This window comes from Salmo salar, chromosome 15 (assembly GCF_965601325.2).
Source record: "Salmo salar chromosome 15, fSalSal1, whole genome shotgun sequence".
Taxonomy (NCBI): domain Eukaryota; kingdom Metazoa; phylum Chordata; class Actinopteri; order Salmoniformes; family Salmonidae; genus Salmo; species Salmo salar.
In genome coordinates, this window is record NC_138305.1 from 114,547,118 (window position 1) to 114,572,631 (window position 25,514).

A 25,514-nucleotide genomic window follows, 5' to 3' on the forward strand; every position below is an offset into this window, starting at 1 on the left:
TCCTACTAACTCTACCTACTGTTGTTATAGTCCTACTAACTCTCTACCTACTGTTGTTATAGTCCTACTAACTCTACCTACTGTTGTTATAGTCCTACTAACTCTACCTACTGTTGTTATAGTCCTACTAACTCTAACCCTACCTACTGTTGTTATAGTCCTACTAACTCTAACCCTACCTACTGTTGTTATAGTCCTACTAACTCTACCTACTGTTGTTATAGTCCTACTAACTCTAACCCTACCTACTGTTGTTATAGTCCTACTAACTCTAACTCTACCTACTGTTGTTATAGTCCTACTAACCCTACCTACTGTTGTTATAGTCCTACTAACCCTACCTACTGTTGTTATAGTCCTACTAACTCAACCTACTGTTGTTATAGTCCTACTAACCCTACCTACTGTTGTTATAGTCCTACTAACTCTACCTACTGTTGTTATAGTCCTACTAACTCTAACCTACCTACTGTTGTTATAGTCCTACTAACTCTACCTACTGTTGTTATAGTCCTACTAACTCTAACTCTACCTACTGTTGTTATAGTCCTACTAACTCTAACTCTACCTACTGTTGTTATAGTCCTACTAACTCTAACCTACCTACTGTTGTTATAGTCCTACTAACTCTAACCCTACCTACTGTTGTTATAGTCCTACTAACTCTAACTCTACCTACTGTTGTTATAGTCCTACTAACCCTACCTACTGTTGTTATAGTCCTACTAACTCTACCTACTGTTGTTATAGTCCTACTAACTCCTACCTACTGTTGTTATAGTCCTACTAACCCTACCTACTGTTGTTATAGTCCTACTAACTCTAACCCTACCTACTGTTGTTATAGTCCTACTAACTCTAACCCTACCTACTGTTGTTATAGTCCTACTAACCTCCTACCTACTGTTGTTATAGTCCCTACCTAACTCTACCTACTGTTGTTATAGTCCTACTAACTCTACCTACCTACTGTTGTTATAGTCCTACTAACTCTAACTCCTACCTACTGTTGTTATAGTCCTACTAACTCTAACCCTACCTACTGTTGTTATAGTCCTACTAACTCTAACTCTACCTACTGTTGTTATAGTCCTACTAACTCTACCTACTGTTGTTATAGTCCTACTAACCCTACCTACTGTTGTTATAGTCCTACTAACTCTACCTACTGTTGTTATAGTCCTACTAACTCTAACCCTACCTACTGTTGTTATAGTCCTACTAACTCTAACCCTACCTACTGTTGTTATAGTCCTACTAACTCTACCTACTGTTGTTATAGTCCTACTAACTCTAACCCTACCTACTGTTGTTATAGTCCTACTAACTCTAACCCTACCTACTGTTGTTATAGTCCTACTAACTCTAACCTACCTACTGTTGTTATAGTCCTACTAACTCTAACTCTACCTACTGTTGTTATAGTCCTACTAACTCTAACCCTACCTACTGTTGTTATAGTCCTACTAACTCTACCTACTGTTGTTATAGTCCTACTAACTCTACCTACTGTTGTTATAGTCCTACTAACCTCTACCTACTGTTGTTATAGTCCTACTAACTCTAACTCTACCTACTGTTGTTATAGTCCTACTAACTCTAACCCTACCTACTGTTGTTATAGTCCTACTAACCTCTACCTACTGTTGTTATAGTCCTACTAACCCTACCTACTGTTGTTATAGTCCTACTAACCCTACCTACTGTTGTTATAGTCCTACTAACTCTAACTCTACCTACTGTTGTTATAGTCCTACTAACTCTAACCCTACCTACTGTTGTTATAGTCCTACTACCCCTACCTACTGTTGTTATAGTCCTACTAACTCTACCTACTGTTGTTATAGTCCTACTAACTCTAACCCTACCTACTGTTGTTATAGTCCTACTACCCCTACCTACTGTTGTTATAGTCCTACTAACCCTACCTACTGTTGTTATAGTCCTACTAACTCTACCTACTGTTGTTATAGTCCTACTAACCCTACCTACTGTTGTTATAGTCCTACTAACCCTACCTACTGTTGTTATAGTCCTACTAACTCTAACTCTACCTACTGTTGTTATAGTCCTACTAACTCTAACCCTACCTACTGTTGTTATAGTCCTACTAACCCTACCTACTGTTGTTATAGTCCTACTAACTCTACCTACTGTTGTTATAGTCCTACTAACTCTACCTACTGTTGTTATAGTCCTACTAACCCTACCTACTGTTGTTATAGTCCTACTAACTCTACCTACTGTTGTTATAGTCCTACTAACTCTAATTCTACCTACTGTTGTTATAGTCCTACTAACTCTAACCCTACCTACTGCCATTGTGTCTTTGAGCAAATGGAGAAATAAACATTACATTTAACATTTTTGTCATTTTAGTCATTTAGCAGACGCTCTTATCCAGAGCGACTTACAGTAGTGAATACATACATTTCATTTCATGCATTTTTTACCGTACTGTTCCCCCCGTGGGAATCAAACCCACAACCCTGGCGTTGCAAACACCGTGCTCTACCAACTGAGCCACAGGGAAGACATATATTTATTATTTTCTATTCATCTGTTGGTGGGTGTAGGCGGGCCCAGGGTTATGGTCAGTGTGTGTGTGTGTGTATTAACGCTGTCCTGTCCTCCCTCCAGGTCGTAACATGCTGTTGGTGGGTGTGGACGGGCCCAGGGTTACGGTCAGTGTGTGTGTGTGTGTGTATTAACGCTGTCCTGTCCTCCCTCCAGGTCGTAACATGCTGTTGGTGGGTGTGGACGGGCCCAGGGTTCCCTGTGAAGAGCTTCTGGTGAAGCACCTTGGGAACCGTGTCTATAACATCAGCTACCAGCTCAAGGAGAAGGGAGACTACATCCTGGTAGTGAAGTGGGGAGAACAGCACATCCCTGGGAGCCCCTACCATATCATTGTCTAGACCAATCAGATTCTACCACATCACTGTCTAGACCAATCAGATTCTACCACATCACTGTCTAGACCGATCAGATTCTACCACATCACTGTCTAGACCAATCAGATTCTACCACATCACTGTCTAGACCAATTAGATTCTTCCACATCACTGTCTAGACCAATCAGATTCTACCACATCACTGTTTAGACCAATCAGATTCTACCACATCACTGTTTAGACCAATCAGATTCTACCACATCACTGTCTAGACCAATCAGATTCTACCACATCACTGTCTAGACCGATCAGATTCTACCACATCACTGTCTAGACCGATCAGATTCTACCACATCACTGTCTAGACCAATCAGATTCTACCACATCACTGTCTAGACCGATCAGATTCTACCACATCACTGTCTAGACCAATCAGATTCTACCACATCACTGTCTAGACCGATCAGATTCTACCACATCACTGTCTAGACCAATCAGATTCTACCACATCACTGTCTAGACCGATCAGATTCTACCACATCACTGTCTAGACCGATCAGATTCTACCACATCACTGTCTAGACCGATCAGATTCTACCACATCACTGTCTAGACCGATCAGATTCTACCACATCACTGTCTAGACCGATCAGATTCTACCACATCACTGTCTAGACCAATCAGATTCTACCACATCACTGTCTAGACCGATCAGATTCTACCACATCACTGTCTAGACCAATCAGATTCTACCACATCACTGTCTAGACCGATCAGATTCTACCACATCACTGTCTAGACCGATCAGATTCTACCACATCACTGTCTAGACCGATCAGATTCTACCACATCACTGTCTAGACCAATCAGATTCTACCATATCATTGTCTAGACCAATCAGATTCTACCACATCACTGTCTAGACCGATCAGATTCTACCACATCACTGTCTAGACCGATCAGATTCTACCACATCACTGTCTAGACCGATCAGATTCTACCACATCACTGTCTAGACCAATCAGATTCTACCATATCATTGTCTAGACCAATCAGATTCTACCACATCACTGTCTAGACCAATCAGATTCTACCACATCACTGCTAGGCCAATGTGAATTCAGAACCCTCAAAACTAGCACTTTGTCTAGACCAATCAGAGTGTTCCAAATCACTGTCTAACCAATCAGCGATTACAACCTTCCAAACTCATACACCATAACCCAAACCAAACAATAATGCATAAACACTGAATATTCCTCTCTTCATCCGTCTGTCCTCCCTCCCCATCATTCCTCTCTTCATCCCTCTGTCCTCCCTCCCCATCATTCCTCTCTTCATCCCTCTGTCCTCCCTCCCCATCATTCCTCTCTTCATCCCACTGTCCTCCCTCCCCATCATTCCTCTCTTCATCCCTCTGTCCTCCCTCCCCATCATTCCTCTCTTCATCCCTCTGTCCTCCCTCCCCATCATTCCTCTCTTCATCCCTCTGTCCTCCCTCCCCATCATTCCTCTCTTCATCCCTCTGTCCTCCCTCCCCATCATTCCTCTCTTCATCCCTCTGTCCTCCCTCCCCATCATTCCTCTCTTCATCCCTCTGTCCTCCCTCCCCATCATTCCTCTCTTCATCCCTCTGTCCTCCCTCCCCATCATAATCATTAGCAGTCATAGAGGAAAAACATGCATCTTTTATTACTGTAACTAGCTTAGCGACATGTAGCTTCCTTTCCCCACACAGTGATTAGCTGTGTGCAAGTGCTAGCCTAGCATAGCATAGTGTGTTGGTATAGGGGTTTGCTTAGCGTAGCATAGTATATTGGTATAGAGATTAGCCTAATGCTAGTCCAGTGTGTTCATAATGCTAATTGTAACACGTTTTTTTTTAAATAGTGTGGCTTGGTGTTAATAACTGTTAGTATGTAATGATGTGTTAACATAGTAAAACACAGCCCCATAACGTAGAATGTCACACACACTGCTGCCACATGTTTTAAAGGTGTAACTTGCACTGCAGTGACTGACCCAGTTATAACTGCATATTGACTAGCATCAAAGTATTAAAAACTGAAGTATTAATGTCCATGTTAGTATTATTATACAGTGATGAATAACTGTAGTGTGGATGTGATGTCCTGCTGTTACTAGTACTGAATAAGAACTGACACAGTATTACCCCTCCTTTAGGTTTGTTAGTCTGTTAATAAAGGGCTTTAAAGTGTTTGTAAGACATTACAGTATTTTAATACACAATAAAGATGTGTAAGTATTTTTCTGTCAAGGTAAATGCGGATGTCTTTATTCTCTCCACACACATACACTAGAGACTAGAGGTCGACCGATTAATCGGAATGGCCGATTAATTAGGGCCGACTTCAAGTTTTCATAACAATCGGAAATCGGTATTTTTGGACACCGATTTGGCCGATTAAAAAAATAAAATAATAATGTGCACCTTTATTTAACGAGGCAAGTCAATTAAGAACACATTCTTATTTTTAATGACGTCCTAGGAACGGTGGGTTAACTGCCTTGTTCAGGGGCAGAACGACAGATTTTTACCTTGTCAGCTCGGGGATTCAATCTTGCAACCTTACGGTTAACTAGTCCAACGCTCTAACCACCTGCTTTACATTGCACTCCACGAGGAGCCTGCCTGTTACGCGAATGCAGTAAGAAGCCAAGGTAAGTTGCTAGCTAGCATTAAACTTATCTTATAAAAAACAATCAATCAATCATAATCACTAGTTAACTACACATGGTTGATGATAGTACTAGTTTAGCCTGTCCTGCGTTGCATATAATCGCTTAGGTACACGTTGCTCTAAACATCAATGCCTTTCTTAAAATCAATACACAAGTATATATTTTTAAACCTGCATATTTAGTTAATATTGCCTGCTAACATGAATTTCTTTTAACTAGGGAAAGTGTGTCACTTCTCTTGCAAACAGAGTCAGGGTATATGCAGCAGTTTGGGCCGCCTGGCTCGTTGCGAACTGTGTGAAGACTATTTCTTCCTAACAAAGACAGCCAACTTCGCCAAACGGGGGATGATTTAACAAAAGCTCATTTGTGAAAAAAGCACAATCGTTGCACGACTGTACCTAACCATAAACATCAATGCCTTTCTTAATGTTCTTAATGTTTCTCATATGTTCTCATGTTCTGAGCGAGGAACTTAAACGTTAGCTTTCTCACATGGCACATATTGCACTTTTACTTTCTTCTCCAACACTTTGTTTTTGCGTTATTTAAACCAAATTGAACATGTTTCATTATTTATTTTAGACTAAATAGATTTTATTTATGTATTATATTAAGTTAAAATAAGTGTTCATTCAGTATTGTTGTAATTGTCAGTATTACAAATAAATAAAAATTAATCGGCCGATTAATCGGCATCGGCTTTTTTGGCCCCCCAATAATCGGCATCGGCGTCGAAAAACCATAATCGGTCGACCTCTACTAGAGACATCACTCACAGGATACATGTGAACACCAGATATAAATAAGCCATCAGAAAGTAGTAGCCTGTATGCAGTTCATCTGTTGCCAAATAGAAAAATATTATATTATCACCTAAACACCACAAAAACTAATTTGATGTAACGTGTCAGTGTTGAACGCAACAATTGTTAACAGTCCAGTTCATAGTGAATGATGACAGGTCCTACTGTAAACACACAGTCCAGTTCATAGTGAATGATGACAGGTCCTACTGCCTGTAAACACACAGTCCAGTTCATAGTGAATGATGGCAGGTCCTACTGTAAACACACAGTCCAGTTCATAGTGAATGATGCCAGGTCCTACTGTAAACACAGTCCAGTTCATAGTGAATGATGGCAGGTCCTACTGCCTGTAAACACACAGTCCAGTTCATAGTGAATGATGACAGGTCCTACTGCCTGTAAACACACAGTCCAGTTCATAGTGAATGATGGCAGGTCCTACTGTAAACACACAGTCCAGTTCATAGTGAATGATGACAGGTCCTACTGCCTGTAAACACACAGTCCAGTTCATAGTGAATGATGGCAGGTCCTACTGCCTGTAAACACACAGTCCAGTTCATAGTGAATGATGGCAGGTCCTACTGCCTGTAAACACACAGTCCAGTTCATAGTGAATGATGACAGGTCCTACTGTAAACACACAGTCCAGTCCATAGTGAATGATGACAGGTCCTACTGCCTGTAAACACACAGTCCAGTTCATAGTGAATGATGACAGGCCCGTGTGGCAAATGGCTTGTTTGTATAAAGGTCTACTGTAGCTCTGATTGGTCTGTGTAGACCCTGGTCCTGGACAAGACAGATGTTTTTATTTGATAACGGGCTTTGCAGGTCCCTTGTGCTGAACACATTTAATTCAACCGCTGAAAACCCTTCCACTTCGAAGGCCAACACATTTTCTCATGGAGTTTTCATTCAATAGGGGTTTCAGTACATTTATCTAAAGCCATCTCTTTAAATTTGGTAAACCTTTAATTCAACATTTCTCAATACTCACTAGAATATGTGGAGAGAAGGGTTCAGAATATGTGGAGAGAAGGATTCAGAATATGTGGAGAGAAGGATTCAGAACAGGTGGAGAGAAGGATTCAGAATATGTGGAGAGAAGGATTCAGAATATGTGGAGAGAAGGATTCAGAATATGTGGAGAGAAGGATTCAGAATATGTGGAGAGAAGGATTCAGAATATGTGGAGAGAAGGATTCAGAATATGTGGAGAGAAGGATTCAGAATATGTGGAGAGAAGGATTCAGAATATGTGGAGAGAAGGATTCAGAATATGTGGAGAGAAGGATTCAGAATATGTGGAGAGAAGGATTCAGAATATGTGGAGAGAAGGATTCAGAACATGTGGAGAGAAGGATTCAGAATATGTGGAGAGAAGGATTCAGAATATGTGGAGAGAAGGATTCAGAATATGTGGAGAGAAGGATTCAGAACAGGTGGAGAGAAGGATTCAGAATATTATGAATCAAATCAAATAAATCAAATCAAAGTGTTTTAGTTACATGTGCTGAATACAACAGGTGTAGACCTTATAGTGAAATGCTTACTTACGAGCCCTTAACCAGCAATAAGACAGAAAGTAAGAATAAGAAATAAAAGTAACAAGTAATTAAAAAGCAGCAGTAAAATAACAATAGTGAGACTATACAAAGGGGGGTGCCGGTACAGAGTCTATGACTGGGGTGGCTGGAGTCGGTGACAATTTTTAGGGCCTTGTCTGACACCGCCTGGTGTAGAGGTCCTGGATGGCAGGCAGCTTGGCCCCAGTGATGTACTGGGCCGTACGCACTACCTTCTGTAGTGCCTTGCGGTCGGAGGCCGAGCAGGTGCCATACCAGGCAGTGATGCAACCAGTCAGGATGCTCTCGATGGTGCAGCTGTAGAACTTTTGGAGGATCTGAGGACCCATGCCAAACCTATTCAGTCTCCTGAGGGGGAATAGGTTTTGTCGTGCCCTCTTCACGACTGTCTTGGTGTGTTTGGACCATGTTAGTTTGTTGGTGATGTGGACACCAAGGAACATGAAGCTCTCAACCTGCTCCACTACAACACCGTCGATAAGAATGGGTGTGTGCTCGGTCCTCCTTTTCCTGTAGTCCACAATCATGTCCTTTGTCTTGATCACGTTGAGGGAGAGGTTGTTGTCCTGGCACCACACGACCAGTTCTCTGACCTCCTCCCTATAGGCTGTCTCGTCATGTCGGTGATCAGGCCTACCACTGTTGTGTCATCGGCAAACTTAATGATGATGTTGGAGTTGTGCCTGGCCGTGCAGTCATGAGTGAACAGGGAGTACAGGAGGGGACTGAGCACGCACCCCTGAGGGGCCCCTGTGTTGAGGATCAGCGTGGCGGATGTGTTGATACCTACCCTCACCACCTGGGGGCGGCCCGTCAGGAAGTCCAGGATCCAGTTGCAGAGGGAGGTGTTTAGTCCCAGGGTCCTTAGCTTAGTGATGAGCTTTGAGGGCACTATGGTGTTGAACGCTGAGCTGTAGTCAATGAACAGCATTCTCACATAGATGTTCATTTAGTCCAGGTGGGAAAGGGCAGTGTGGAGTGCAGTAGAGATTGCATCATCTGTGTATCTGCATGACAGAAAGCCATGCAAATAAATGCATATTCATTTCCTGTTCAGCACCAATTGGTAGATTTAAAAATACTCTGGCCTTGTATATTATTTAAGATTAGGAACGTTTTTTTGAATCCATTAAATATTGGAAGGTGAGAAAAGTGTACAATAAGGTTTGAACAGTAGTCCTGTAAACCTACCCTGGTCCTCACTAATCATGGATCTGTAATAGGGGTTAATAGGGGTAGTCCTGTAAATCTACCCTGGTTCTCACTAATCATGGATCTGTAATAGGGGTTAATAGGGGTAGTCCTGTAAATCTACCCTGGTTCTCACTAATCATGGATCTGTAATAGGGGTTTAACCAGTAGTCCTCCAACTCTACCCTGATCCTCACTAATCACGGAGCTGTAATAGGGGGTTAAACAGTAGTCCTGTAAATCTACCCTGGTTCTCACTAGTCATGGATCTGTAATAGGGGTTTAACCAGTAGTCCTCCATCTCTACCCTGATCCTCACTAATCATGGAGCTGTAATAGGGGGTTAAACAGTAGTCCTGTAAATCTACCCTGGATCTGTAATAGGGGTTAAACAGTAGTCCTGTAAATCTACCCTGGTTCTCACTAATCATGGAGCTGTAATAGGGGTTTAACCAGTAGTCCTCTAACTCTACCCTAATCCTCACTAATCATGGAGCTGTAATAGGGGGTTAACCGGTAGTCCTGTAAATCTACCCTGGTCCTCACTAATCATGGATCTGTAATAGGGGGTTAAACAGTAGTCCTGTAAATCTACCCTGGTCCTCACTAATCATGGATCTGTAATAGGGGTTGAACAGTAGTCCTGTAAATCTACCCTGGTCCTCACTAATCACGGATCTGTAATAGGGGTTAACCGGTAGTCCTGTAAATCTACCCTGGATCTGTAATAGGGGTTAAACAGTAGTCCTGTAAATCTACCCTGGTCCTCACTAGTCATGGATCTGTAATAGGGGTTAACCGGTAGTCCTGTAAATCTACCCTGGTCCTCACTAGTCATGGATCTGTAATAGGGGTTAACCGGTAGTCCTGTAAATCTACCCTGGTCCTCACTAGTCATGGATCTGTAATAGGGGTTAACCAGTAGTCCTGTAAATCTACCCTGGTCCTCACTAGTCATGGATCTGTAATAGGGGTTGAACAGTAGTCCTGTAAATCTACCCTGGTCCTCACTAGTCATGGAGCTGTAATAGGGGTTTAAACAGTAGTCCTGTAAATCTACCCTGGTCCTCACTAGTCATGGATCTGTAATAGAGGTTGAACAGTAGTCCTGTAAATCTACCCTGGTCCTCACTAGTCATGGATCTGTAATAGGGGTTGAACAGTAGTCCTGTAAATCTACCCTGGTCCTCACTAGTCATGGAGCTGTAATAGGGGTTTAAACAGTAGTCCTGTAAATCTACCCTGGTCCTCACTAGTCATGGATCTGTAATAGGGGTTGAACAGTAGTCCTGTAAATCTACCCTGGTCCTCACTAGTCATGGATCTGTAATAGGGGTTAAACAGTAGTCCTGTAAATCTACCCTGGTCCTCACTAGTCATGGATCTGTAATAGGGGTTAACCAGTAGTCCTGTAAATCTACCCTGGTCCTCACTAGTCATGGAGCTGTAATAGGGGGTTAAACAGTAGTCCTGTAAATCTACCCTGGTCCTCACTAGTCATGGAGCTGTAATAGGGGTTTAACCAGTAGTCCTGTAAATCTACCCTGGTCCTCACTAGTCATGGAGCTGTAATAGGGGTTAACCAGTAGTCCTGTAAATCTACCCTGGTCCTCACTAGTCATGGATCTGTAATAGGGGTTAACCAGTAGTCCTGTAAATCTACCCTGGTCCTCACTAGTCATGGATCTGTAATAGGGGTTGAACAGTAGTCCTGTAAATCTACCCTGGTCCTCACTAGTCATGGAGCTGTAATAGGGGTTTAAACAGTAGTCCTGTAAATCTACCCTGGTCCTCACTAGTCATGGATCTGTAATAGAGGTTGAACAGTAGTCCTGTAAATCTACCCTGGTCCTCACTAGTCATGGATCTGTAATAGGGGTTGAACAGTAGTCCTGTAAATCTACCCTGGTCCTCACTAGTCATGGAGCTGTAATAGGGGTTTAAACAGTAGTCCTGTAAATCTACCCTGGTCCTCACTAGTCATGGATCTGTAATAGGGGTTGAACAGTAGTCCTGTAAATCTACCCTGGTCCTCACTAGTCATGGATCTGTAATAGGGGTTAAACAGTAGTCCTGTAAATCTACCCTGGTCCTCACTAGTCATGGATCTGTAATAGGGGTTAACCAGTAGTCCTGTAAATCTACCCTGGTCCTCACTAGTCATGGAGCTGTAATAGGGGGTTAAACAGTAGTCCTGTAAATCTACCCTGGTCCTCACTAGTCATGGAGCTGTAATAGGGGTTTAACCAGTAGTCCTGTAAATCTACCCTGGTCCTCACTAGTCATGGAGCTGTAATAGGGGTTAACCAGTAGTCCTGTAAATCTACCCTGGTCCTCACTAGTCATGGATCTGTTTGACAACGGTCCAGTTGTCGTGCTCCAGGTGAAAATATAAACATGTTCTTAGATTTATACTTGAACTTGGTCGTAAGATCATTTCCGACAGTGTGCTTAGGGGAAAGAAATGGTCTGACCTTAAACTGCAAGGGGAAAGAATAGCCTGACATAACCAGCAGGAAAGTCCCTGACGTGAAGTCTAGACTCCTGAGTAGAGAAGATCATTTCAGCGTCAGGTTTTATAAATTACTACTTATAGGTGGTTTTCAGCGTCAGGTTTATAGGTGGTTTTCAGCGTCAGTCAGACTTCAGATCAGAATTGATCTTAAGTCCGTTTTATAAATGAGGCCCCTGGTCTAACCTGAACACATCCTGGTCCTGGTAACCAGTGGTGGAAAAAATATTCAAATGTAATACCTGAGTAAAAGTTAAGACACTGCAATTGAAAATGACTCAAGTAAAAGTGAGTCACCCAGTAAAATACTTCTTGTGTAAAAGTCTAAAAGTATTTGGTTTTAAATATACTGAAGTATCAAAAGTAAATGTGTAAAGTTTCAAATTCCTTATATTAAGGAAACCAAATGGCACAATTTTCACTTAGAAACAAAGCATTTGTGTTTAGTGAGTGGATAGCCTCCAGATCAGAGGCAGTAGGGATGACCAGGGATGTTCTCTGTTTAGTGAGTCCTCCAGATCAGAGGCAGTAGGGATGATCAGGGATGTTCTCTGTTTAGTGAGTCCTCCAGATCAGAGGCAGTAGGGATGACCAGGGATGTTCTCTGTTTAGTGAGTCCTCCAGATCAGAGGCAGTAGGGAGGACCAGGGATGTTCTCTGTTTAGTGAGTCCTCCAGATCAGAGGCAGTAGGGATGACCAGGGATGTTCTCTGTTTAGTGAGTCCTCCAGATCAGAGGCAGTAGGGATGACCAGGGATGTTCTCTTGATAAGTGCGTGAATTTGACCAGTTCTGTCCTGCTAAACATTCAAAATGTAACAAGTACTTTTGGATGTCAGGGAAAATGTATGGAGTAAAAAGTACATCATTTTCTTTAGGAATGTAGTGAGGTAAAAGTTTTCAAAAATGTAAATAGTAAAGTACAGATAAGTAAATTACTTTAAAGTTTTTTTGTGTAAATACTTTACACCACTGCTGGTAACTAGGTGTGCAGACTGAATAGAGTCCTAGGCAGCATACAGACTGGGACTCACCCTGAGCAATGTTTAGGCAGCGTCTTTATTTACAATATCCTGAAAAGTGGAAACATACCTGTGTGTATGGGGGGGTAATCACAGATTCACCACAACAACAGTAGCACAGAACATATGTTACAATACATTACCCTTCTAGGAATGATAATGGAGACATGTTATAATACATTACTCCTCTAGGAATGATAATGGAGACATGTTATAATACATTACTCCTCTAGGAATGATAATGAGATGTTATAATACATTACTCCTCTAGGAATGATATAATGAGAAATGTTATAATACATTACTCCTCTAGGAATGGTATAATGAGACATGTTATAATACATTACTCCTCTAGGAATGATAATGGAGACCTTATGTTATAATACATTACTCCTCTAGGAATGATAATGAGATGTTATAATACATTACTCCTCTAGGAATGATATTGAGATGTTATAATACATTACTCCTCTAGGAATGATAATGGAGACATGTTATAATACATTACTCCTCTAGGAATGATAATGAGATGTTATAATACATTACTCCTCTAGGAATGATAATGAGATGTTATAATACATTACTCCTCTAGGAATGATATAATGAGACATGGACCAGACAACAGCCTCATCAGTACAACAGGAAGTGAATTTAACAGAATCCTCAGTAAACACCCAACTTATATAAACCACAAAACAATCAATCACAGAAACGCCTCTCCTTGTTCACAGTAAACACAGAGGGTCATCACCCCCCCCCTAACCTCTGACCCCTAACCTCTAATACCTGACTGTCTGGTCATCACCCCGCCCCCCTAACCTCTGACCCCTAACCTCTAATACCTGACTGACTGGTCATCACCCCCCCCCCTAACCTCTAATACCTGACTGTCTGGTCATCACCCCCCCCCCTAACCTCTAACCTCTAATACCTGACTGTCTGGTCATCACCCCCCCCCCTAACCTCTAATACCTGACTGTCTGGTCATCACCCCCCCCCCTAACCTCTAACCTCTAATACCTGACTGTCTGGTCATCACCCCCCCCCCCCCTAACCTCTAATACCTGACTGTCTGGTCATCACCCCGCCCCCCTAACCTCTGACCCCTAACCTCTAATACCTGACTGTCTGGTCATCACCCCGCCCCCCTAACCTCTGACCCCTAACCTCTAATACCTGACTGTCTGGTCATCACCCCCGCCCCCCTAACCTCTGACCCCTAACCTCTAATACCTGACTGTCTGGTCATCACCCCCCCCCCTAACCTCTGACCCCTAACCTCTAATACCTGACTGTCTGGTCATCACATTGATGTAACTTTATGGTACCACTGGTGTCCCTTCAGTCCCATTGAAGCCTATAATAACTCCTTGTTACACTGCACACATCCAAAAACACACAACCAACCCTAGTGAAAACTAGTCTGCTTCTGAAATGGCCCCCTACCAGGGCCCGTAGGGCTCTGCTTAAAAGTAGTGCACTATATAGGGAATAAGCCATTTCAGAAGCAGTTCTAGTTGACCTATATACTACTACGCTAGGCAGCTAAAAGAACAATCACAAGGTCAAACACGTTTCACTAATAAATAATACACAGAGCTGCTATTCATGTAAAGTACAACATGGGCTGATAATAAATACACAGAGCTGCTATTCATGTAAAGTACAACAACATGGGCTGATAATAAATACACAGAGCTGCTATTCATGTAAAGTACAACAACATGGGCTGATAATAAATACACAGAGCTGCTATTCATGTAAAGTACAACAACATGGGCTGATAATAAATACACAGAGCTGCTATTCATGTAAAGTACAACAACATGGGCTAATAAATAACATTATATAGCTGCTATTCATGTAAAGTACAACAACATGGGCTGATAATAAATACATAGAGCTGCTATTCATGTAATAATAATAATAAATATCCCAACAACATGGGCTGTTTTGACTAAACATGAATTTAGAATCTTCACAGTAAGTTAACAAAAACTATGGACAGACACTCCTCCCTTCATTACCAGAAATATCCGGCCCGTATTCCCTCCTCCTTCCTCCGGCCCGTATTCCCCCCTCCTTCCTCTGGCCCGTATTCCCCCCTCCTTCCTCCGGCCCGTATTCCCCCCTCCGGCCCGTATTCCCCCCTCCTTCCTCTGGCCCGTATTCCCCCCTCCGGCCCGTATTCCCCCCTCCTCCCTCCGGCCCGTATTCCCCCCTCCTCCCTCCGGCCCGTATTCCCCCCTCCTCCCTCCGGCCCGTATTCCCCCCTCCTCCCTCCGGCCCGTATTCCCCCCTCCTCCCTCCGGCCCGTATTCCCCCCTCCGGCCCGTATTCCCCCCTCCGGCCCGTATTCCCCCCTCCCTCCGGCCCGTATTCCCCCCTCCCTCCGGCCCGTATTCCCCCCCCTCCATTCTTTCCCATGCGCTGAGTGGTCTGGTTGCTATGGTGACTAAAGGAATGATCTCAACAAGTAATGTAAGGTGTGTGTGTGTGAGTGTGAGTGTGTGTGTGTGTGTGTGTGTGTGTGTGTGTGCGTTAGTCAGTCTGTGGTACGGAGATAGCAGGTCCCTTGGGGTCATCAAAGCGGTCCATGGTGTGTAGCTGCATGATCATATGGAGGCCGTAGGTGAGGACCACGAGCATCAGGAGACTGGTGAGCAGTCCCATCCAGATGCCAGGACTGAAGAACCCTGCACAGTCACTGGCATAGGAGAACTCTCCCCCTGCCACGTTGAAACCCTGGATCTAGGGGGAGAGGGGGGGGAGACGGGGAGAGAGAGGGGGAGACGGGAGAGAGAGAGGGGGGGAGACGGGAGAGAGACGGGAGAGAGAGAGGGGGGAAGACGGGAGAGAGACGGGGGAGAGAGAGAGGGGGGGAGACGGGGGAGAGAGAGAGAGGGGGGGAGACGGGGGAGAGAGAGGGGAGACGGGGGAGGGGAGACGGGGGAGGGGGGGGGGGAGGGGAGACGGGGGAGAGAGACGGGAGAGAGAGAGAGGGGGAGACGGGAGAGAGAGAGAGGGGGAGACGGGAGAGAGAGAGGGGAGAGAGAGAGAGAGAGAGAGAGAGAGAGAGAGAGAGAGAGAGAGAGCAACAGTAGAAAGTGTTTCGACGGTCAGTTTGTATTGTCCCGTCTGGGTTTCAGACACACTGCATCCCCAGAAACACAGCCCCCTACCTGGAAGTCGGTGAAGGAGACCCTCCACTGGTTAGCAGGATCTTTGGAGGTCCGCGGTACCAGGACGGGGTATCTGAAGTTAGTGACCGACTGGCAGCGGTAGGAGTACTCAGCCGGCGCGTACACGCTACGACTCCCGTTAAACGTTGCTTTCTGACCGTCGTATTCGATCTCCACGGCGTCTAGAGTGAACCAGCGGCGAGCTGAGACCTTGTAGTGGCGCTGGGACATGGTGAATCTGGAGACGCACACAACATTACTTCAAATGTCTTGGAAAGAAAGAGTGTGTGTGTCTGTGTGTGTGTGTGTGTGTGTGTGTGTGTGTGTCTGTGTGTGTGTGTGTGTGTGTGTGTCTGTGTGTGTGTGTGTACTCACACTAGTTTGAAGGAGCGGTGTCCCAAGATATTCTCATAGTTTAGAACCAGACTGACAGACAAGAGATGAAAGAACAATATTTTATTAAAAGATAGAAAAATCGACAACAACGTTCAACACAGCTGCTGTTCCCATGGTTCCTGACCTGGAGTGTGATTGGTTGCAGAGGGAGCCCTGGAGCCTAGGGGTCACGCCCTCTCCAAAGGTCAGAGAGGTGAGGTCGTGTCGTTCCCAGCGACCACCACGGAGCACGCTCACGGTCAGGTTCTCCGCCCACAGCATGATGCAGCCGGCTCCGCCCTCCTGGGGAGAGAGAAGATCAGAATGAAATCCTCGTCTCCTCAAGGTAGAATAAGAATGAAGGAAACCGCTGTACCGACGGCCAAAACAACGTAGAGTACGAAATGAGGCTAAACCTCTCTGCTGCTGTTACCCCGTTACAGCAGGGCGAAGGGTACCACCTACTGCTCTGTTACCCCGTTACAGCAGGGCGAAGGGTACCACCTACTGCTCTGTTACCCCGTTACAGCAGGGCGAAGGGTACCACCTACTGCTCTGTTACCCCGTTACAGCAGGGCGAAGGGTACCACCTACTGCTCTGTTACCCCGTTACAGCAGGGCGAAGGGTACCACCTACTGCTCTGTTACCCCGTTACAGCAGGGCGAAGGGTACCACCTACTGCTCTGTTACCCCGTTACAGCAGGGCGAAGAGTACCACCTACTGCTCTGTTACCCCGTTACAGCAGGGCGAAGGGTACCACCTACTGCTCTGTTACCCCGTTACAGCAGGGCGAAGGGTACCACCTACTGCTCTGTTACCCCGTTACAGCAGGGCGAAGGGTACCACCTACTGCTCTGTTACCCCGTTACAGCAGGGCGAAGGGTACCACCTACTGCTCTGTTACCCCGTTACAGCAGGGCGAAGAGTACCACCTACTGCTCTGTTACCCCGTTACAGCAGGGCGAAGGGTACCACCTACTGCTCTGTTACCCCGTTACAGCAGGGCGAAGAGTACCACCTACTGCTCTGTTACCCCGTTACAGCAGGGCGAAGGGTACCACCTACTGCTCTGTTACCCCGTTACAGCAGGGCGAAGAGTACCACCTACTGCTCTGTTACCCCGTTACAGCAGGGCGAAGGGTACCACCTACTGCTCTGTTACCCCGTTACAGCAGGGCGAAGAGTACCACCTACTGCTCTGTTACCCCGTTACAGCAGGGCGAAGGGTACCACCTACTGCTCTGTTACCCCGTTACAGCAGGGCGAAGAGTACCACCTACTGCTCTGTTACCCCGTTACAGCAGGGCGAAGGGTACCACCTACTGCTCTGTTACCCCGTTACAGCAGGGCGAAGAGTACCACCTACTGCTCTGTTACCCCGTTACAGCAGGGCGAAGGGTACCACCTACTGCTCTGTTACCCCGTTACAGCAGGGCGAAGAGTACCACCTACTGCTCTGTTACCCCGTTACAGCAGGGCGAAGGGTACCACCTACTGCTCTGTTACCCCGTTACAGCAGGGCGAAGAGTACCATGTACTTGGGCAGATTTTTGGGGCGAGTGCAATGTCTTATAACGCTCTTGTTTACAATATCCTGGTGCTCGTGGCAACGCCAAATCACTGAGTCTCAGTTGTATTATTTCATAGTGTATTTATTTATCCATGCTACTGAAGAGGCTCTTTACCTGCAGTGTGTGGGTGAGAGAGAGTGAGTGAGTGAGTGAACCTTAAACTCCACCGGTGGGTAGACTCCTGTCCTTTCTGATGCCCTGTCGTTGGCCTTCTTCTCTGCCCTTTCCTTCTCCCTCTGTCTCTCCCTCTCCCTCTTTCTGTCTCCGTACTGCAACAGAGAGCGCCCTCCTCTTACGCCAGCCTCCATATCCATAGAAATAGAGGACACCTGCTAGAGAGAAGGAGAGAAAGATGGGTAACAGGATACGGCACCTGGTGACTATCCGGGAAAACAAAGACAATAGAAACAGGTTCATGTTTGTGCATGAATCCGGTTCACAGACAATACAAACAGGTTCATGTTTGTGCATGAATCCGGTTCACAGACAATACAAACAGGTTCATGTTTGTGCATGAATCTGGTTCACAGACAATACAAACAGGTTTATGTTTGTGCATGAATCCGGTTCACAGACAATACAAACAGGTTTATGTTTGTGCATGAATCCGGTTCACAGACAATACAAACAGGTTCATGTTTGTGCATGAATCCGGTTCACAGACAATACAAACAGGTTCATGTTTGTGCATGAATCCGGTTCACAGACAATACAAACAGGTTCATGTTTGTGCATGAATCCGGTTCACAGACAATACAAACAGGTTCATGTTTGTGCATGAATCCGGTTCACAGACAATACAAACAGGTTTATGTTTGTGCATGAATCCGGTTCACAGACAATACAAACAGGTTTATGTTTGTGCATGAATCCGGTTCACAGACAATACAAACAGGTTCATGTTTGTGCATGAATCCGGTTCACAGACAATACAAACAGGTTTATGTTTGTGCATGAATCCGGTTCACAGACAATACAAACAGGTTCATGTTTGTGCATGAATCCGGTTCACAGACAATACAAACAGGTTCATGTTTGTGCATGAATCCGGTTCACAGACAATACAAACAGGTTCATGTTTGTGCATGAATCCGGTTCACAGACAATACAAACAGGTTTATGTTTGTGCATGAATCCGGTTCACAGACAATACAAACAGGTTCATGTTTGTGCATGAATCCGGTTCACAGACAATACAAACAGGTTTATGTTTGTGCATGAATCCGGTTCACAGACAATACAAACAGGTTCATGTTTGTGCATGAATCCGGTTCACAGACAATACAAACAGGTTCATGTTTGTGCATGAATCCGGTTCACAGACAATACAAACAGGAATATGTTTGTGCATGAATCCGGTTCACAGACAATACAAACAGGTTCATGTTTGTGCATGAATCCGGTTCACAGACAATACAAACAGGTTTATGTTTGTGCATGAATCCGGTTCACAGACAATACAAACAGGTTCATGTTTGTGCATGAATCCGGTTCACAGACAATACAAACAGGTTCATGTTTGTGCATGAATCCGGTTCACAGACAATACAAACAGGTTTATGTTTGTGCATGAATCCGGTTCACAGACAATACAAACAGGTTCATGTTTGTGCATGAATCCGGTTCACAGACAATACAAACAGGAATATGTTTGTGCATGAATCCGGTTCACAGACAATACAAACAGGTTTATGTTTGTGCATGAATCCGGTTCACAGACAATACAAACAGGTTCATGTTTGTGCATGAATCCGGTTCACAGACAATACAAACAGGTTTATGTTTGTGCATGAATCCGGTTCACAGACAATACAAACAGGTTCATGTTTGTGCATGAATCCGGTTCACAGACAATACAAACAGGTTCATGTTTGTGCATGAATCCGGTTCACAGACAATACAAACAGGTTCATGTTTGTGCATGAATCCGGTTCACAGACAATACAAACAGGTTCATGTTTGTGCATGAATCCGGTTCACAGACAATACAAACAGGTTTATGTTTGTGCATGAATCCGGTTCACAGACAATACAAACAGGTTTATGTTTGTGCATGAATCCGGTTCACAGACAATACAAACAGGTTCATGTTTGTGCATGAATCCGGTTCACAGACAATACAAACAGGTTCATGTTTGTGCATGAATCCGGTTCACAGACAATACAAACAGGTTCATGTTTGTGCATGAATCCGGTTCACAGACAATACAAACAGGTTCATGTTTGTGCATGAATCCGGTTCACAGACAATACAAACAGGTTCATGTTTGTGCATGAATCCGGTTCACAGACAATACAAACAGGTTCATGTTTGTGCATGAATCCGGTTCACAGACAATACAAACAGGTTTATGTTTGTGCATGAATCCGGTTCACAGACAATACAAACAGGTTCATGTTTGTGCATGAATCCGGTTCACAGACAATACAAACAGGTTTATGTTTGTGCATGAATCCGGTTCACAGACAATACAAACAGGTTCATGTTTGTGCATGAATCCGGTTCACAGACAATACAAACAGGAATATGTTTGTGCATGAATCCGGTTCACAGACAATACAAACAGGTTTATGTTTGTGCATGAATCCGGTTCACAGACAATACAAACAGGTTCATGTTTGTGCATGAATCCGGTTCACAGACAATACAAACAGGTTTATGTTTGTGCATGAATCCGGTTCACAGACAATACAAACAGGTTCATGTTTGTGCATGAATCCGGTTCACAGACAATACAAACAGGTTCATGTTTGTGCATGAATCCGGTTCACAGACAATACAAACAGGTTCATGTTTGTGCATGAATCCGGTTCACAGACAATACAAACAGGTTCATGTTTGTGCATGAATCCGGTTCACAGACAATACAAACAGGTTTATGTTTGTGCATGAATCCGGTTCACAGACAATACAAACAGGTTTATGTTTGTGCATGAATCCGGTTCACAGACAATACAAACAGGTTTATGTTTGTGCATGAATCCGGTTCACAGACAATACAAACAGGTTCATGTTTGTGCATGAATCCGGTTCACAGACAATACAAACAGGTTTATGTTTGTGCATGAATCCGGTTCACAGACAATACAAACAGGTTCATGTTTGTGCATGAATCCGGTTCACAGACAATACAAACAGGAATATGTTTGTGCATGAATCCGGTTCACAGACAATACAAACAGGTTTATGTTTGTGCATGAATCCGGTTCACAGACAATACAAACAGGTTCATGTTTGTGCATGAATCCGGTTCACAGACAATACAAACAGGTTTATGTTTGTGCATGAATCCGGTTCACAGACAATACAAACAGGTTCATGTTTGTGCATGAATCCGGTTCACAGACAATACAAACAGGTTCATGTTTGTGCATGAATCCGGTTCACAGACAATACAAACAGGTTCATGTTTGTGCATGAATCCGGTTCACAGACAATACAAACAGGTTCATGTTTGTGCATGAATCCGGTTCACAGACAATACAAACAGGTTTATGTTTGTGCATGAATCCGGTTCACAGACAATACAAACAGGTTTATGTTTGTGCATGAATCCGGTTCACAGACAATACAAACAGGTTCATGTTTGTGCATGAATCCGGTTCACAGACAATACAAACAGGTTTATGTTTGTGCATGAATCCGGTTCACAGACAATACAAACAGGTTCATGTTTGTGCATGAATCCGGTTCACAGACAATACAAACAGGAATATGTTTGTGCATGAATCCGGTTCACAGACAATACAAACAGGTTTATGTTTGTGCATGAATCCGGTTCACAGACAATACAAACAGGTTCATGTTTGTGCATGAATCCGGTTCACAGACAATACAAACAGGTTCATGTTTGTGCATGAATCCGGTTCACAGACAATACAAACAGGTTCATGTTTGTGCATGAATCCGGTTCACAGACAATACAAACAGGTTCATGTTTGTGCATGAATCCGGTTCACAGACAATACAAACAGGTTTATGTTTGTGCATGAATCCGGTTCACAGACAATACAAACAGGTTCATGTTTGTGCATAGTCTGCCTTCATCAGAGCCTTCTGAAAAGGGTGGGAGGCACATACATAAAGTGCCAGTGGAAAGTATTCACTTTTTCCACAGGGAGGGGTCTGACAACTTACCGAATGCGCTGTACATACGTATACAAAAGTATGTGGACACCCCTTCAAATGAGTGGATTCAGCTATTTCAGCCACACCCTTTGCTGACAGGTGTATAAAATCGAGCACACAGCCATGCGATCTCCATAGACAAACATTGGCAGTAGAATGGCCTTACTGAAGAGATCAGTGACTTTCAACGTGGCACCGTCATTGGATGCCACCTTTCCAACAAGTCAGTTCATCAAATCAACTATAAGCGCTGTTATTGTAATGTTGTTCCTAAAAGTTTCCACAACAGCTCATCCACAAAGCGGTAAGGCCTCATTAGCTCACAGAACGGGACAGAACGAGACCACCGGTTTCCAAACTGCCTCTGGAAGCAACGTCAGCACAAGAACTGTTCGTCGGGAGCTTCATGAAATGGGTTTCCATGGCCGAGCAGCCGCACACAAGTCTCAGATCACCATGCGCAATACCAGGCGTCGGCTGGAGTGGTGTAAAGCTCGCTGACATTGGACTCTGGAGCAGTGGAAACACGTTCTCTGGAGTGATGAATCACGCTTCACCATCTGGCAGTCCGACGGACGAATCTGGGTTTGGCGGATGCAGGAGAACACTACCTGCCCCAATGAATAGTGCCAACTGTAAAGTTTGGTGGAGGAGGAATAATGGTCTGGGGCTGTTTTTCATGGTTCAGGCCCCTTAGTTCCAGTGAAGGGAAATCTTAACGCTACAGTATACAATGACTTTCGACGATTCTGTGCTTCCAACTTCGTGGCAACAATTGGGGAAGGCCCTTTCCTGTTTCAGCATGACAATGGCCCCCTGTGCGCAAAGCGAGGTCCATACAGAAATGGTTTGTCAAGATGGGAGTGGAAGAACTTGACTGGCCTGCACAGAGTCCTGACCTCAACCCCATCGAACACTTTGGGATGAATTGGAACGCCGACTGCGAGCCAGGACTAATCACCCAACATCAGTGCCCAACCTCTCTAATGCTCTTGTGGCTGAATGAAAGCAATGTTCCCCGCAGCAATGTTCCAACATCTAGTGGAAAGCCTTCCCAGAAGAGTGGAGGCTGTTATAGCAGCAAAGGGGGGACCAACTCCATATTAATGACTTCCCAGAAGAGTGGAGGCTGTTATAGCAGCAAAGGGGGGACCAACTCCATATTAATGACTTCGCTTGAAGAGTGGAGGCTGTTATAGCAGCAATCGGGGGACCAACTCCATATTAATGACTTCCCAGAAGAGTGGAGGCTGTTATAGCAGCAAAGGGGGGACCCACTCCATATTAATGACTTCCCAGAAGAGTGGAGGCTGTTATAACAGCAAAGGGGGGGACCAACTCCATATTAATGACTTCCCAGAAGAGTGGAGGCTGTTATAGCAGCAAAGGGGGGACCAACTCCATATTAATGACTTCCCTTGAAGAGTGGAGGCTGTTATAGCAGCAAAGGGGGGACCAACTCCATATTAATGACTTCCCTGAAGAGTGGAGGCTGTTATAGCAGCAAAGGGGGGACCAACTCCATATTAATGACTTCCCAGAAGAGTGGAGGCTGTTATAGCAGCAAAGGGGGGACCCACTCCATATTAATGACTTCCCAGAAGAGTGGAGGCTGTTATAGCAGCAAAGGGGGGGACCAACTCCATATTAATGCCTTCCCAGAAGAGTGGAGGCTGTTATAGCAGCAAAGGGGGGGGACCAACTCCATATTAATGCCCATGATTTTGGAATGAGATGAATTTTCAAATCCATCAGTGGAGCACCTGATTCCCCTTTAATGTTAAAGCCGGACAGAAGCACGTTTGGGTTTACACACACACACACACACACACACACGCACGCACGCACGCACGCACGCACACGCACACACGGGATGTCGGGTGATCGTGGAGGCCAGGTCTTCTGATGTAGCACGCCATCCCTCTCCTTCTTGGTCAATAGGCCTTACACAGCCTGGAGGTGTGTTTTGGGTCATGACAGTCCCACTAAGCCCAAACCAGATGGGATATCGGTGCAGAATGCGGTGGTAGCCATGCTGGTTAAGTGTGCCTTGAATTCTAAATACATCTCAGACAGTGTCACCAGCAAAGCATCAACATACCTCCTCCTCCATGCTTCACGGTGGGAACCACACATGAAGAGATCCGTTCACCTACTCTGCGTCTCACTAAGACATGGCGGTTGGAACCAAAAATCTAAATATTCATCAGACTCATCAGACCAAAGGACAGATTTCCACCGGTCTAATGTCCATTGCTTGTGTTTCTTGGCCCAAGCAAGTCTCTTCTTCTTATTGGTGTCCTTTAGTAGTGGTTTCTTTGCAGCAATTCGACCATGAAGGCCTGATTCACACAGTCTCCTCTGAACAGTTGATGTTGAGATGTGTCTGTTACTTGAACTCTGTGAAGCATTTATTTGGGCTGCAATTTCTGAGGCTGGTAACTCTAATGAACTTATCCTCTGCAGCAGAGGAAACTCTGGGTCTTCCTTTCCTGTGGCGGTCCTCATGAGAGCCAGTTTCATCATAGCGCTTGATGGTTTTTGCGACTGCACTTGAAGAAACTTTCCAAGTTCTTGACATTTTCCAGATTGACAGACCTTCATGTCTTAAAGTAATGATGGACTGTCGTTTCTCTTTGCTTATTTGAGCTGTTGTTGCCATAATATGGCTAGTAATGACCATCAGCAGCATCAGAGCTTGGAGAAGCCTAATTCCCGTGACTAAATGTTCACGTGAAATTTGACTGCCATCCTAACTCGTGACCGCCAGTGTGGCGATAATACGATCACCGTAACAGCCCTAGTGCCGCAGCACAAGGTGCACCTGTGTAACGATCATTCCGTTTAATCAGCTTCATGATATGCCACACGTGTCAGGTGGATGAACTCTCTTGACCAAGGAGAAATGCTCACTAACAGGGATGTAAACTAATCAACATTAGAGAGAAAAGCTGTTTGTGCATCTGGAACATGTTTAGGATCTTTAATATTTATAATATAGCCTTCCCTGTAGCTCAGTTGGTAGAGCATGGTGTTTGCAACGCCAGGGTTGTGGGGGCCAGCACAGGAAAAAAAAAAAAAAAAAAAAAAAATTGTATGAAATGTATGCATTCACTACTGTAAGTCGCTCTGGATAAGAGCGTCTGCTAAATGACTAAAATGTAAATGTAAATGTAAATATTTCAACTCATGAAACATGGAACCAACACTTCACATGTTGTGTTTATGTTGTATTTCAGTAGAAATCAAAATGTGACTTGAGGACAACAATGTTGTTTGTTTCTAAAATTAGGGCTGTTTTTATAAACAAGTTAAATCAGCTTTGTTTCCCCCCCCCCACCACGATACTAAGGAGTATGGCGATACTGGTATAGTCCCAACGCTAACACGCACGTAAACACACTTACCCTTGAGGGTCTCACTGCAGTGTAGACGGCAGTGTAGGGGACAGACTGGCTCTTCATAATGCTCATCACCTGTCCAATCACCTCATCTACACACACAAAGTTAGTATTCAGCAATCTGTATCATGCTGT

The 25,514-nt window shown here is 44.4% G+C and overlaps 2 protein-coding genes across 4 annotated transcripts in view; one reads left to right on the top strand and one right to left on the bottom strand.

Annotated features, from left to right (window-relative positions):
- The window catches only part of flna (filamin A, alpha (actin binding protein 280)), a 211,549-nt gene extending 208,501 nt beyond the window's left edge, over positions 1-3,048 (top strand). The window contains 1 exon segment of the mRNA XM_082962309.1: positions 2,734-3,048. Within this exon segment, the coding sequence (XP_082818435.1) occupies positions 2,734-2,918 (185 nt within the window). The 3' untranslated portion in view covers positions 2,919-3,048.
- Positions 3,049-15,107: 12,059 nt separating this feature from the next.
- LOC106572983 (V-type proton ATPase subunit S1) overlaps positions 15,108-25,514 on the bottom strand; it is a 42,034-nt gene continuing 31,627 nt past the window's right edge. For 2 of the 3 annotated variants that reach the window (XM_045696583.2, XM_045696585.2), the window contains 6 exons: positions 25,386-25,471; positions 18,005-18,181; positions 16,422-16,579; positions 16,277-16,327; positions 15,902-16,139; positions 15,108-15,470 (listed from right to left, as the gene is read on the bottom strand). In XM_045696583.2, the coding sequence (XP_045552539.1) occupies positions 15,261-15,470; positions 15,902-16,139; positions 16,277-16,327; positions 16,422-16,579; positions 18,005-18,181; positions 25,386-25,471 (920 nt within the window). In that variant the 3' untranslated portion in view covers positions 15,108-15,260. The remainder of the gene's footprint in view (positions 15,471-15,901; positions 16,140-16,276; positions 16,328-16,421; positions 16,580-18,004; positions 18,182-25,385; positions 25,472-25,514) is intronic. The other variant, XM_045696584.2, reaches the window with a different exon arrangement.